Genomic DNA, 13,371 nt, shown 5'->3' with positions numbered 1-13,371 from the left:
TTTGCTGCCGAGCAAATATCTGCCATGGGCATCTAGTTAATATGTCTTGGGGAAGCTTATTAATAACTTTTTATTGTACTTTAATACAAAGGCCAACATACAAACAAGGTCCATAAACTTGAGTTTGGTTGATTAATATATCTCCATTTGTCTACATGATTATTAATATTGTGTTTTAACTCAACAGAAAGCTTGCTTATTTCCTGCCAAATATTCTGTACCGCTCATTGTTTTGTCCATTCGAACCGTCCTCCACTTTCCTCTATCAGAGACTGGATTTCCTTTACTTCCTTATCAGCCAGGTTAGTGTCCGATCTAAGATTGTTGAAGTTAATCCTATGTCTCCCTTCTTTTATGGGTTCCCAACTCTGATCTGTGTTTTGATATTTTCTGTAACTACGTACCCATTGTGGAATTTTTGTTCAAAGGACATATTAAGAAACACTAAGAGCATCCTTGTGTAGCAATCATTTAAGCGTTTCCTGATTTTACAGCACTCATTACACTATGAACTATTCAGGAACTGGCTGTCATTCATAGGTACAAATCTAGTAACTCGAGTCGTCAATAGACATTACTACCAAGGATTGCTCAACGACAAACACAAACAGGCTAGTCAAATCACTCAACCAGCTTGTTTTGTGCTCTACAATCCATCATGCATTGACTGAATTGTTTACATTGGCAGTGTGGCTAACTCAGTTAGTGACTGTGGGCAAACCAAACAAAACGTATCTGAGAACCTTCTAATCCACTACCCACACACTGCTTACTCATAAGTTTTACTGAATATTGCAATGGATCTATGATGTAACAAAAAATAACAAGTTACAACTTTTGCTGAGAAGCTACTTTGATATCTTAGCTTATGACCTCCACGTACAAGAATGAGAGGTAAGGAAAAGTTTGGCACCCCTGCAATTCTTTGTGGTATGCCCCATGACTAGGTGTAACTGACACTGCACTGGTGTAAGTTAGGGGATCTCCAAGTGGTGCGACCTTGAAAAATATTGTCATCATCGATGTTGAATAACTTTTGCCATTCTCTGAAGTAAAACTAATCACAAATATGAAGAAATACAATGTACGTTCAGCAGCAAAAAAATTCACAAACATTTGGACAGTAAAATCGGCCAATGAGAAGGACTGTAACAAGTGTCCCTTTTCAGGTGCACTTTGACCTTAAGCCAGAGACGCTACCTTTACCTGGCTCTCTGATGGGTTGAAGTCATGGACAAGGTCATGATTTTAGAGTCTACCACAGGTGAGTTAGGTTCTTGACTTTAATAACATAAAAGAATACATTCTTGTGTCACTATCTACAACTGTAATTTCCGTAAAAAGTTGCAAACTTTTTAAATTTTGTTGAGTTGAAAAACTTCCTGCATGGCTACCAAACATTTTGCTTCCAGGTACAAAAAAATCACAGCTGCTTAAGTTAACACCACAAAAAACCTTGACATTTCAAAGAACCTGTTATAGTTTTATCCTAAAATTGATTTCTCAACAATCTGAACAATTGTCTCTTTGTATTTTGTTGAACAAACTACCCCTAAAATCATGAAAACTCAAGACAAAATAGTTCTTACCACTGTGTATCGTTGCCACATATAGTGTCTTATTCTTAAATCTTATTTTTCTCACCAGCAGCATATGAAGACAGCATGAAAGTCCACAGCTAATACACAGGGACAAAGATGGGTAAGTAGCACTCATAATAACCTGAGCCAATACGAACTTAAAAGACATACATGTACATGATAACGTGTTAACTGTGGTGCATATTTTATTCGAGTTTTGCCATTTTATGACAGCAATATTTGTCTCCAATCTGCCCCAAATCAGGGGTACTTTAATCAGCATGCGTACCTTATTCGGAAATTTACGGTCTGAATACAAAGTTGTGGAACGAAAGTTGATATATGCTGAAACTTGCAGACTTTCTACTTACTTATTACCTCTGCCGTTTTTCTGGTGATGTATTAGGGGCAAGCATACTGCATACATCTGTAATCTGTCTGCAACAATTCTTTGGACTAGGAATTTCTGTAATTTCCATTCAGGAATTTATATATATATATATATCTTGTAGTGATTGATTAAGCACTGATTTTTAATATGTAGATAGCTTAAATTTTGATTAACATAACTATATGATGTACATGTATGTTATGCAAATCAGGATGTAGTTTGCACGAAAAATGGTGACATTGCATATCATAATGCCATATCGGTATTATGGGAATTTCATACTTGGAGCTTTTGCACGTTTATCACATGTCATGTATCAATGTGAACATCATTCAACAATAATATATTATGCAAATCAGGTCCTCAGAATTGTTGAGCAATTTGGCAGCACATTCTTGTTGGAAAAAAGGTTATTATTACATGTATATTAACTTCTGTCAGTCTTTAGTTTCTAAATTATTCATAGATTTAGATATGGTTTATCATACCATATGCTGGTTCTCTTGTTACATGTACACTGTAACTCCATGAAAAATGAAGGTATTGTACAGTCTGTGTGCGTGTGTGTGTGTGCGTGTGTGTGTGTGTGCGCGTGTGTGTGTGTGCGTGTGTACATTTTTGTGTGTGTGTTTCCACATATTTGTGGCCAGCACTTAAAAAGCCTGGATGGGTTGTGATGATATTTGGTACAAGAACTACTAGTACCTACCAGCCCAAATTCATCACCTTGGCATGTCCAGACCATGCGATAAATCTATCAAGGTCTCATCAAGACCTACCCATCTCCAGGGGATCCTAAATATCAGGATAGTTAATCACACACACACACACACACACACACACACACACACACACACACACACACACACGCTTCTCAAAACAAGGCCTTCTTCCACAAGGTACATGTACATTAAAAAAAGGAATTCTCTCCAAAGGATAGGATTTTCAAACACACATACAATGTAACTTGAGTATAGAAGACCATCAGTTAAGACCATCAATACAAAATTATTTCCATAGTTAATGACACAAAATAAAACAACAAAGATTATAAAATTAATTTAAAGCTCTAAATACATGACTTAATGACGGTAAGAAATTCTTGTTGAACTTTTCAAAACAATAGCTTCTACTGGGTAACTGCCAGTGTCATGACTTGCTTTATTCTGAATCATGGCACTGTTGCATGGAACATTTATGAAATTACATGAACTGTCCATTTACATGATCTCCATGTATTACACATTGTAGTCAAGTAACAGGTATTTTCCCTCATTACACTTACAGAGAGCCTTGCTGTTTTGCTGATTCAGGATGGGTACAATGCATCTCAAGGAGAGATCTCCATCAATCCGAAACTGGGAAAAATACTCAAGGAAGATGAACTTGACATTCCTGTCTTCAGTACTGTTTTACAAGCAAGCAAACAGGACAAACAAGATGCACAGCAAGATGGAGTGGAACTGTTACTGCCTAAACTTGACCCGGATGATCCTAGAACTAACCCCACTTTGGACTGGCTGACCTTTGACCACCAAGTGAAATATCCACATCTCCCCCCAAAGATTAGATGCACTGTGGGACATACTAATGCTACAAGTAGGGCAGCAGTAAGGATAAAGAAAGAACGGTACCCAGACACTGGGGTTATCCTCTTTTCTAGTGACATACCGGAAGACACCGAGTACTACAAGGGAGATGAGGAGGCCATGGGCATTGGGAAGAAGGAAGACTCCATCCTTGAAGATGCACAAGAGGCTGATGTGGTCTTTTCTCTTGGAAACAAGATATTTGATCACTTTGAGACACAATTCAGAGCTATACCTGCAAGCAAAAGGCCTCAGCATGTCAAGTTTGTTCCAAGACCTTCCAAGATCTTTGAAGATGCAGAGGTTGAATACAAGGACACAGAGACAATGGTGGTCCTGTCCATTGGTAGGGTGAAGGGTGTGGAGAAGCTGAAGGGATATGACCTTGCTGCTGAAACCCTGAGCCTTGTTGCAGAGAAGATCAAAGTCAAGTTTCATGTCATAGGAGTCAACAAAGATGACTTTGAAGCCACCAAGGCAATCCTGGAGCACTGTAAGTCAGCAAACTTACAGGTAACCTTCCTCCCTTATGACACCCAGAAGGACATCTGTAAAGAAATGATGAAGGCCCACCTGGTCCTGATGCCTTCTCGTGCTGAACCGTTCGGACTGGTCGGCCTGGAGGCCATCGCAGCAGGCGTTCCTGTTCTTGTATCCAGTAAATCTGGACTGGCAGACTTCATCCATGAACATGTAGATGAACTGCATCATTCCATTGTTGACATGGATGGAAGCGATGAAGGTGTCACTGTCAGACGTTGGGCCGATGCCATAGAGAGGGTGCTGAAACACAACAGAGCAGAGTTCAAAACAGCAGCAAGAGGCAAGCAGCAACTTCTGTCCTCAAAGTACTGGGAAGAGTTCCATCTGCAGTTCATCAAAGCCTGTACAGATACAGGTAAATCCGGACTAATTCCCATATCTCAGGAACCTTACATCTAGATGGTCTAATTTTAACTATAGGTAAAAAAGGTAAAAATGATGTAAGAAATATGTGGTAGCCATCAATGGCCCCTTAGGGATTAAACCCAATTCTGCAGAATTCTGAACTGGAGCTAGAATTCTGGGAAGAATTCTGCAGAATTAGGTTCTCTATGGCCGCCACATTTCTTACATCATTTTTACCTATAGGTTACGATATTAGCCCATATACATGTAGATGTACAAATGTACATTTGCTGAGGTATGGGAATTAGTCCAGAATTAAACTGGAGGCTGTTTCATGTATATTTTACATAACTAATTAATGTTCATCAATGTTAATCACATAACAGTCATTTATTTGTAACAAAAAAAGTTATATAATTTGAAAAGCAATAACTGATATGTTTCCACCATATCCTGGCGTTGATACTGCCAGTTGGTAAGCAGACCTTAAATAGGCCTTCTCTCAGTTTCTTTTATCCTGTATTTTGTATCCTGTCCTGACATTGTATTTTTAGATCTATGTATTTTGTGTTGTCTATGTTGTCTATGGGCTCTGCCTGAATCAAACAATAAATAAATGAATAAATAAAATATCAATTTGACATATTGTTTCAAGTTTAGACTAGTTGAGTTACATGACATTTTGTAAATTATTATTATTATACTAGTCCTTGGTCCTTTTTTATTAAAAGGGATGATCATTAGTCACAGATGAAGATTTGTTCCAAATTCATGCTTAGTCACATTTCACATCCATGCAGCAAGATCTACATATTGTTATTGAATGATAGATGTTTATGTTTTGTTTTATCATCCAGGTGCACAACACCCTTCTGAAGTCCAGAGGGAAAGTGCTGCTGCAGCTCATGTAGAGGATTTAGCCAATAGAATCAGGGAACCATTGAAAGGTACATGTATGATTAACTGTAGGCAATATCACAGCACTATCATTAGCTGTATCTTAAAGAATACATAAGGCCACACCAAGTAAATTTTATGGATGACGTCCTTTAGAGACCCTAAATCTAATGCTAGAGGGCGAAAAAAAAAACAAGAAGGGCCCTAAAAAACAAGATGTCTAGATTAGAAATATACTAAGAGACGACAAATGTTAGGACACAAATTGAATGAGGTGACACAGTGTAACAAGCAAGAAGTCTTTCATTCACCATCAAAATAGCAATAAATCAGGTGGAACAGCAGTTGTCGTCCTGTCCTGTTTCTTTCATCACATTTTTGCTCTTTACCCATTTCGCGTTACGGGTTTAACGTCAATCTAACGATTTGCAGCACCGTCGTGACTCTTTGGTCATAGTTACAGGAAGCGGAATTTCTTGATTTTTTTCTAGGAACAGGCCAAAATCAATGCGCGCGCGGACGTCATCCATAAAATTTACTTGGTGTGGCCTAAGGTTCTCTTTCTTCACTAAGTCTTGAACAAAACAAATGATTTTGTGCAGACTAGTTTATTTACAAGATGTCATGTGTATGGGTTTTCTTTTACACAACCAGTATAGTCTCACCTTGCTTACGTTTTGGCATCTATCAGACACCTTCTTCAAAGCTTCTGACTAGAGTTCTCCTTCTCGCTGCCATACATGTATGTAGCCAATATATAATCATGATGTAGGTGGCGCTTTTGCAGCTGAGCCACGTTTGGGATTGTGTTCTCCCTGCATTGGCACTCCTGGTTTATTACTCCGTGAAGGAAGTCAGGACCTCCGGACGAAGTGTTGTGAAGAGCCGTTTTTTCGTGTTCGCAGTCAAAACACTGGGTTCTCTTTGTGTAATCGGCACGCAATTTTACACGCCGTCTGCGGGCATGCCCGTATTGATGCACGAATGTGTACTTTTGCCGTTGCTGCTTTCGCGGTCAATGTAATATTGCAGATGCACCCCTACAATTGTGAGGCAAATTGGAATGGTCCACAAAAACCCGTTGTTTGGAATAGCGGTGGGGGGTTGGAACTTCAGGCAGATGGTGAGGGGCCGATAAGTGGTACCACGGCAGTAACACTCGCGGTGCTGGCCGCAACTGTTGCGGGAATTTGCCAGTCGCGCTTAATAAGTAACAGGCGCGGTGAGACGGTGGGGGTGTCTTTGTTACTAGTGACAGTCGACCATGATAGTCCGATCTTTATGTGAATGCAATGATTGTGTGTGTGTAATTAAAATGGACTTCGAACTTGAAGCACAGTATCATTACATGCCCTGAGAGCAGTAATGGATTTAGGTCTTTTTATGTTTTATGGTTGTGATGCGCCCTCATTGTATTAACCATTGCCTCATGTCTGCACAGTAGGTCAGGTCTTTAAAATCAATCATAATCTATTGATCTCTTTCAGAAGTACCAGGACCTCCCCCTCTGCCAATTGTAGTAGAGATACTTGCACAGGTGATACCTAGTGTTAAAACACCAGAGCAATTTCTAAGCTATGCTTCAGCAAAAGCAGCCCTTGTCACCATTGACATCACTAAGGATGAAACTCTGCTTCTGCTGAAGCAGATAAAGCCAGAAATAAAAACTATTGAAGACCTAGTAAATACAACCGAGGCAGTCAGGCAACTGAGCAATATAAAAGGTGTCAGTGTCATTGGTGTAAAGACACAAAGTCTAGTCTTCTATCTGAAATGTAGAGACAAATCTGGGCTGGGCCAACTCTGGTACATGTACAAATGTGGGAAGCTGAATGACCTGCTGGTTGATAGCTTGATAAGGAAGGAAATCTTACAACAACTCCGTGCAGTGAGCATTTCTGTGACGACAAACATTAAGATTGAGGACTTCAGGAAGGCCCTGGTCTACTTACTCACCACACCTGCTGCCAAAGGTAACTTCATAACACTTACTCATATCCCATCTTTAACATCAAATGTTATCAAATATCATGTTATGATATTTTGAGAGGTTCAAAGTGAAACTGCATTCAAAATCTACTATTACAGTTATCCAAGCAGACTGAAGATAAACGTGATTGTAATATTCTAAGCTAGAGTTCCACGATCTCATACCTTTGCCAAATGATGTTAGCTTTTATGATTAAGAAATTATATATTAGTCCCCCTAATTATGCAAATAGGATCCTCAATTGCATGAATTATATCTGTTGATCATATTCTCCACCAAAAGATAGTCTTATCTTAACAAAGAATGCCATGACATTTTCTCATAAATTATGCAAATGAGGTCCTTATTTGAATAAGTTAAGTTTAATTATGTTCACCTTAACTTAACTTTCAAACACCCCAAGTATAAAATTCCAGGAAGTTACCACTATGCAATTATAATATTTTCTCATTAATTATGCAAATTAAGTCTTCATTTGCATAATCGATATCTGCCTGTGTTTCTCTCATTCTTAATAACATATGTCACAAGCTTGAACTTCCTATTATGGAATACAGCTGATAAATAGAATTTCCTCATTAATTATGCAAATTACATCCATATTTGCATAATTGTAATATCATTATGTCAAGCATCACTCAAGCTACCTACATACCAAAAATCACGATGATCCATCAATCGGTTCTTGAGTTATCCCCCTTTAAACATTTGTCCATTAAACCCCCCTGCAGTTCTAGAGCAAGCAACTAGGGGGCTCAAACTCATGTCACTTTATCCCCAGCACAAGAGCTATCTACCATTTAAATTTCGTCACCCTAGCATGTCTGGATCATGAGATATCAAAACCGAAAGTTCTGCTGCAGTACCATGACAAGCCGCCAGGTGGCCCAAAATCTAATCATTTTGAGGTCTCATCAAGACCTACCCACCTACCAAGTATCAAGACAATCCATCAAGACCTCAAGTTATCGTGTTGACAGACACACACACACACACACACACACACACACACACACACACATACACGAACGCCCCTGAAAACATAACCTTCTTGGCGAAGGTACTTAGACACGTTTTTTGTCCAATTATCCTTCAATAAAATTGGTAAGACACTGATTTTTTGTACTTAATGTTGAAGGCCAACCAATCCCAAGACTACCCCAGGAGTACCCTCTCTACCAGCCACCCACCCACACCACTGCCAGTGTGCTGGATGTACTTCATCTGGATGGTACAAACCTGACAAGGTCTTTTGGGAAACAACAGGAGCTGCACATCCCAACAGCTACACAGACAGATCTAGAGGACAGCCTGGATGAATTTGAGATCAGACTTGCAAGTGTACCAAATGCAGGTAAGATACAGAAGCAGTATGGAAAAGCAAATGAATTGATTATACACGTTACAATACCATTATAAATCACTGAAAGGCAAGTATAGTCTGATGTCCTCTCAAAAAGCATTTCAACTAGAAATCCCAATGACCTCATACATATACCTTAACCAACAAGATTTTCATTATCAATCATAATGTCAAGTTATGCATGAGGTCCTCCTTTGCGTAATGAACATCTACATGTATTATTACCATTTCATACAAGACAAATGAGTATGAATGTCATATAATTATCTAACACTAACAGAACCTTTCTGGTATCAAATCTTCATAATTGACCTCTGTAACAGAAGTGAATTATAAAAAGTTTTGATATCAGAAAGTTTATAGCAAATACATGTAAATGAATTACAAGATGGTGTATTCCGTATCGCCCTCAGTCCCGGCCCTCTCGTGAGTCGGATCGCCCTCCGGCCTTCGGGCCGATACCTTGGATGATACGGAATATCCCGTATTGTATTCTATATTGTATAATGTTAGACAAAGTCTCTCATACCATTTTCTTTTTTCATGTCATGTTGTTTGTACTCGCAATTAGCCCTCGGGCATGTTCATGTTCTTCAGTGAAAATCTATTATTATAATCCACAGATGTTCAACACCCTACAGAATCACCTGATGGCACAGATATGCATAAGTTGATCTCAGAACTAGCCTCACTGGAACTGGAACAACAGAAGGGACAACCCAGGAGGCCCAGAAGAAGTTCCTCGGCTGGTTCATCTGGACATACACCTGCCACATCTGGATCAGGATCAAGTAGACCCTACACACCTACATGTACAGGTAAGGGAGCTGGGTAAGGGTAATACTGACAACCTGCTGTGGCCTGTATAGTGGTTATACATCCTACATCAGGTATTTTCTATAATGATATTGAATAAATGAATGAAAGACCTTTATTGTACATTTATGCTCTTACAGGCTAAGTACAGGTCATAAAAGCAAAAGTAAAATTACAGCAATATCTTACCAAAACTATACATACTAATCATAATGTTAGCTACTATATTCAGGATCAAACTTCTTCTCGCTTCTTGAGGCAGTTGTAGATGTACGAACATATGGAGCTAATGCATGATACATGGCCTGTGTTGTTTCATAATATTGTAAACATAGGGAAAATGTATGTTTTTGAGAGTTGTAGCTACATACTACATGTACCTGTGCAAATGTATACTATAATGTAACTTTGTCCAGAAAGAATTTGACTTTTCCACATGGTGACACTAATTCTTCAATTTGATAATTGGCTTTTTGCACAGAATCTAGTATGACAATGGACTTTTGACCGTTTATCTTGCAAATTTACTTTTTGCCTTACAAGTTTTCAAATATGTCAACAAAAACTATTAATAACATATGACTCACCTGTAAGTATAGTCAGTCCATCACAAAAAAATAGTTCTTTAGGAGAATTTCCCGGCTTAATATTGCTTTGCAAACATATGAGGTCATTGAAATATACTCATACATGGGACAAATATTACTTTTTTGACAATCTTTCTCCTGAATCTCAGGTGGCCAGGAAGCACGGCTCAGCATAAAAGTCTCTCTTGCTGAACTGAACACACCTGCAGCGAGGGTAGACAAGGCACAACAGTTTGACCTGTACTGTCAGATAGGTGATCTCTACAGGACAGAACTACACTACTTACAGTCAGCTCTGCAGTATTATCAGAATATGTTAGAGTGTTCTCAGGAACTGTCAGATGACAGAAAACAAGCCAAGGCCTACAGCAGACTAGGTTTAACATGTGATATCTTAGGTTTGCAACAGGAAGCCTTTAGAAATCATGAGAAAGCTCTGGCTATCTATGGAGTGGAAACCAAAAATGAAACTAATATTTGTGTAGCTTACAAATACCTGGCCTTATCATTAGCACTGTCAGGTCAAGTGTCAGATGCAAAAACTAACTATGAATCAGCCTTGGCTGTTGCCATGGAGACAGGAAACAAGACTGAACAGATGGACATTTACTGTAGGCTGGGTGATTTACACAGGGAACAGCTACATGAACCACAGGAATCACACAAGTACTACACAGAGATGTTGGCACTAGCCAGGGAGTTGGGGAGGAAGGACTGGGAGAGTCAGGCTTACACCAGACTAGGACTGGTCTATTATGACATGGGGGAGTATGAGAAAACTTTGGAGTGGGACAATAAGAACCTGAAGATGAGCCAAGAAAGTGGAGATAAAACTCAACAGATAACAGCACATAAAAACATAGCTGTAAACTACGAGGCACTGGGTAAACTGGACCTGGCAAGATCTCACTATCAATCAGCAATGACCATTGCCATGGAGACAGGAAACAAGACTCAACAGATGGACATTTACTGTAAGCTGGGTGATTTACACAGAGAACAGCTACACGAACCACAGGAATCACACAAGTACTACACAGAGATGTTGGCACTAGCCAGGGACTTGGGGAGGAAGGATAGGGAGGGGCTGGCTTACAATAGACTAGGACTGGCCCATTATGACATGGGTGAGTATGAGGAAAGTTTGGAGTGGGACAAGATGGACCTGAAGATGAGCCAAGAAAGTGAAGACAAGACTGGACAGATAACAGCACATCAGAACATAGCTGGTTCCTACAAGGCACTGGGTAAACTGGACCTGGCCAGATCTCACTCTCAGTCAGCAATGACTATCGCCATGGAGACTGTAAGGAAACAAACAGCAACAGGAGGACATTACCAAGAATCTGGCTAATCTGTAACAATACAAGAGGCTAATTACAACTTTACAGTACAATATGTAAAGTAAAATGACTGAACTTGTTTACTGACAACATACAGGACAAAACTCCAGGACCTATTTTCTGTATTTCAACAATGGAAGCTGCTTTTAAGTTTTGCAGTAACTTGTATTAAAAAAGCAGTTTCCTTGCCATATCTAAATGTTACATGTATCACAGTATTTGGGGCAAAATATCATGTTAATCTACCTCATCTTTGTTGTAAATAGCACATCAGGATAGACCTTGATATATAACAACACTGTTCAACAGAAAGGGAATGTAATAATATCATAAGACCCTGTTCTATGAGTTCATGTTTAAAAAATAAACCATTTCGAGTTTTATCTCTACCACAGTCTACATATCAGTTTCAGAACATTAATTTTTTTAAAGACTTCCAGTTGTTTGTTTTCTGTTCTATGAGTTCATGTTTAAAAAATAAACCATTTCGAGTTCTATCTCTACCACAGTCTACATATCAGTTTCAGAACATTAATTTTTTTAAAGACTTCCAGTTGTTTGTTTTCTGTTCTATGAGTTCATGTTTAAAAAATAAACCATTTCGAGTTCTATCTCTACCACAGTCTACATATCAGTTTCAGAACATTAATTTTTTTAAAGACTTTCAGTTGTTTGTTTTCTCTGTCAACATGCAAAGTACATGTAGATACATTTTATATGAGGTATTATTAGAAAATTTCCAAACAAAAATTGCAATGCTGTACACAGCAACAAAATACAGTGTGGAAACCAAAGTTCACCAGGAAAAGTTGATGCAGCCATTTTGAATTTTTGAGACATTTACAAACTGTGAGAAGTTAAAGTTGTATCACTTTTATTTACAATGAGGAACGTTTGGAGTGGCACAAGAAGCACCTGAAGATGAGCCAAAAAAGTGGAGACAAGACTGAACAGATAGCAGCATATCAAAACATAGCTGGTTCCTACAAGGCATTGGGCAAACTGGACCTGGCCATGGACCTGGCCAGATCTCACTATCAATCAGCAATGACCATCGCCATGGAGACAGGAGACAAACAGCAACAGGAGGACATTACCAAGAAACTGGGTAATCTGTAACACTGCAGGAGGGTGATAACAACTTAAGTATAAGGCTGTAAAAAGTAAAATGACTAAACTTGTTTGATAACAATATACAGTACTGTATTTAAACAAGAATTCCGAGACTTCATACCTCCATGAAATATGGGCTTGATATGTAAATGTAAATTTCCTCTTCAATTATGCAAATTACGTCTGCATTAAAATGATATATGCATCGTGATGTATGTTAACTTTTGATGAACTTACAGATGTCCAAAGTATGACATTCCCATTATTCACCATTAAGAAATCATAGAATTTTTGCATAGATTATGCAAATTAGGTCATCATTTGCATAGTTAGTATCTGTTGATGTTCTGCCTGCCATAGGTTACATACATTACATGTATGAAAGCAGTATAATGTAAAACACTGTAATCATAGAATTTCCTCATTAATTATGCAAATAAAGTCCTCATTTGCATAATTTGCATTTAATCATGTACATCTCTTTCTCAGCTACCTACACACCAAAAATTTTGAAAATATGTTGTTCCTATCTGGACTTATTGGCTTTTAAACATTTCGCCAGAAAGTGCCCTGCAGTTCCAGAACAAGCTGCTAGGGGGACCAAACTCACACCACTTATTCCTGACAAGAAAAGCAATCTGTCACCAAAACATCAAGACCATAGCATGTTCAGGACCAAAGATACAAAAACCGGAAGTTCTGCTGCAGTACCAAGGTCATCCACCAGGAGGCCCATACTTGACCTTGACGTTTGTCTTCCTAAGACTTACCAACATACCAAATATCACCATAATCCATAAAGGCGTTCTGAAGT

General features: G+C 38.7%; 1 protein-coding gene across 1 annotated transcript; it reads left to right on the top strand.

The window, feature by feature from the left end:
* The first annotated feature begins 1,217 nt into the window (after positions 1-1,217).
* Positions 1,218-11,548, top strand: LOC109479430. Its single transcript, XM_019781396.1, has 8 exons — positions 1,218-1,264; positions 1,648-1,701; positions 3,259-4,458; positions 5,306-5,395; positions 6,833-7,318; positions 8,474-8,689; positions 9,322-9,516; positions 10,251-11,548. The coding sequence occupies exons 2-8, from the start codon at positions 1,698-1,700 to the stop codon at positions 11,453-11,455; spliced, it is 3,396 nt and encodes a 1,131-aa protein (XP_019636955.1). The 5' UTR covers positions 1,218-1,264; positions 1,648-1,697; the 3' UTR covers positions 11,456-11,548.
* The last annotated feature ends 1,823 nt before the right edge of the window (positions 11,549-13,371 follow it).

The sequence above is a fragment of the Branchiostoma belcheri genome, unplaced genomic scaffold, assembly GCF_001625305.1.
Source record: "Branchiostoma belcheri isolate BF01 breed outbred unplaced genomic scaffold, Haploidv18h27 scaffold487, whole genome shotgun sequence".
Lineage (NCBI taxonomy): Eukaryota > Metazoa > Chordata > Leptocardii > Amphioxiformes > Branchiostomatidae > Branchiostoma > Branchiostoma belcheri.
Note: the sequence above shows the minus strand (reverse complement) of the source record. Positions and strands in the feature narration are given on the sequence as shown.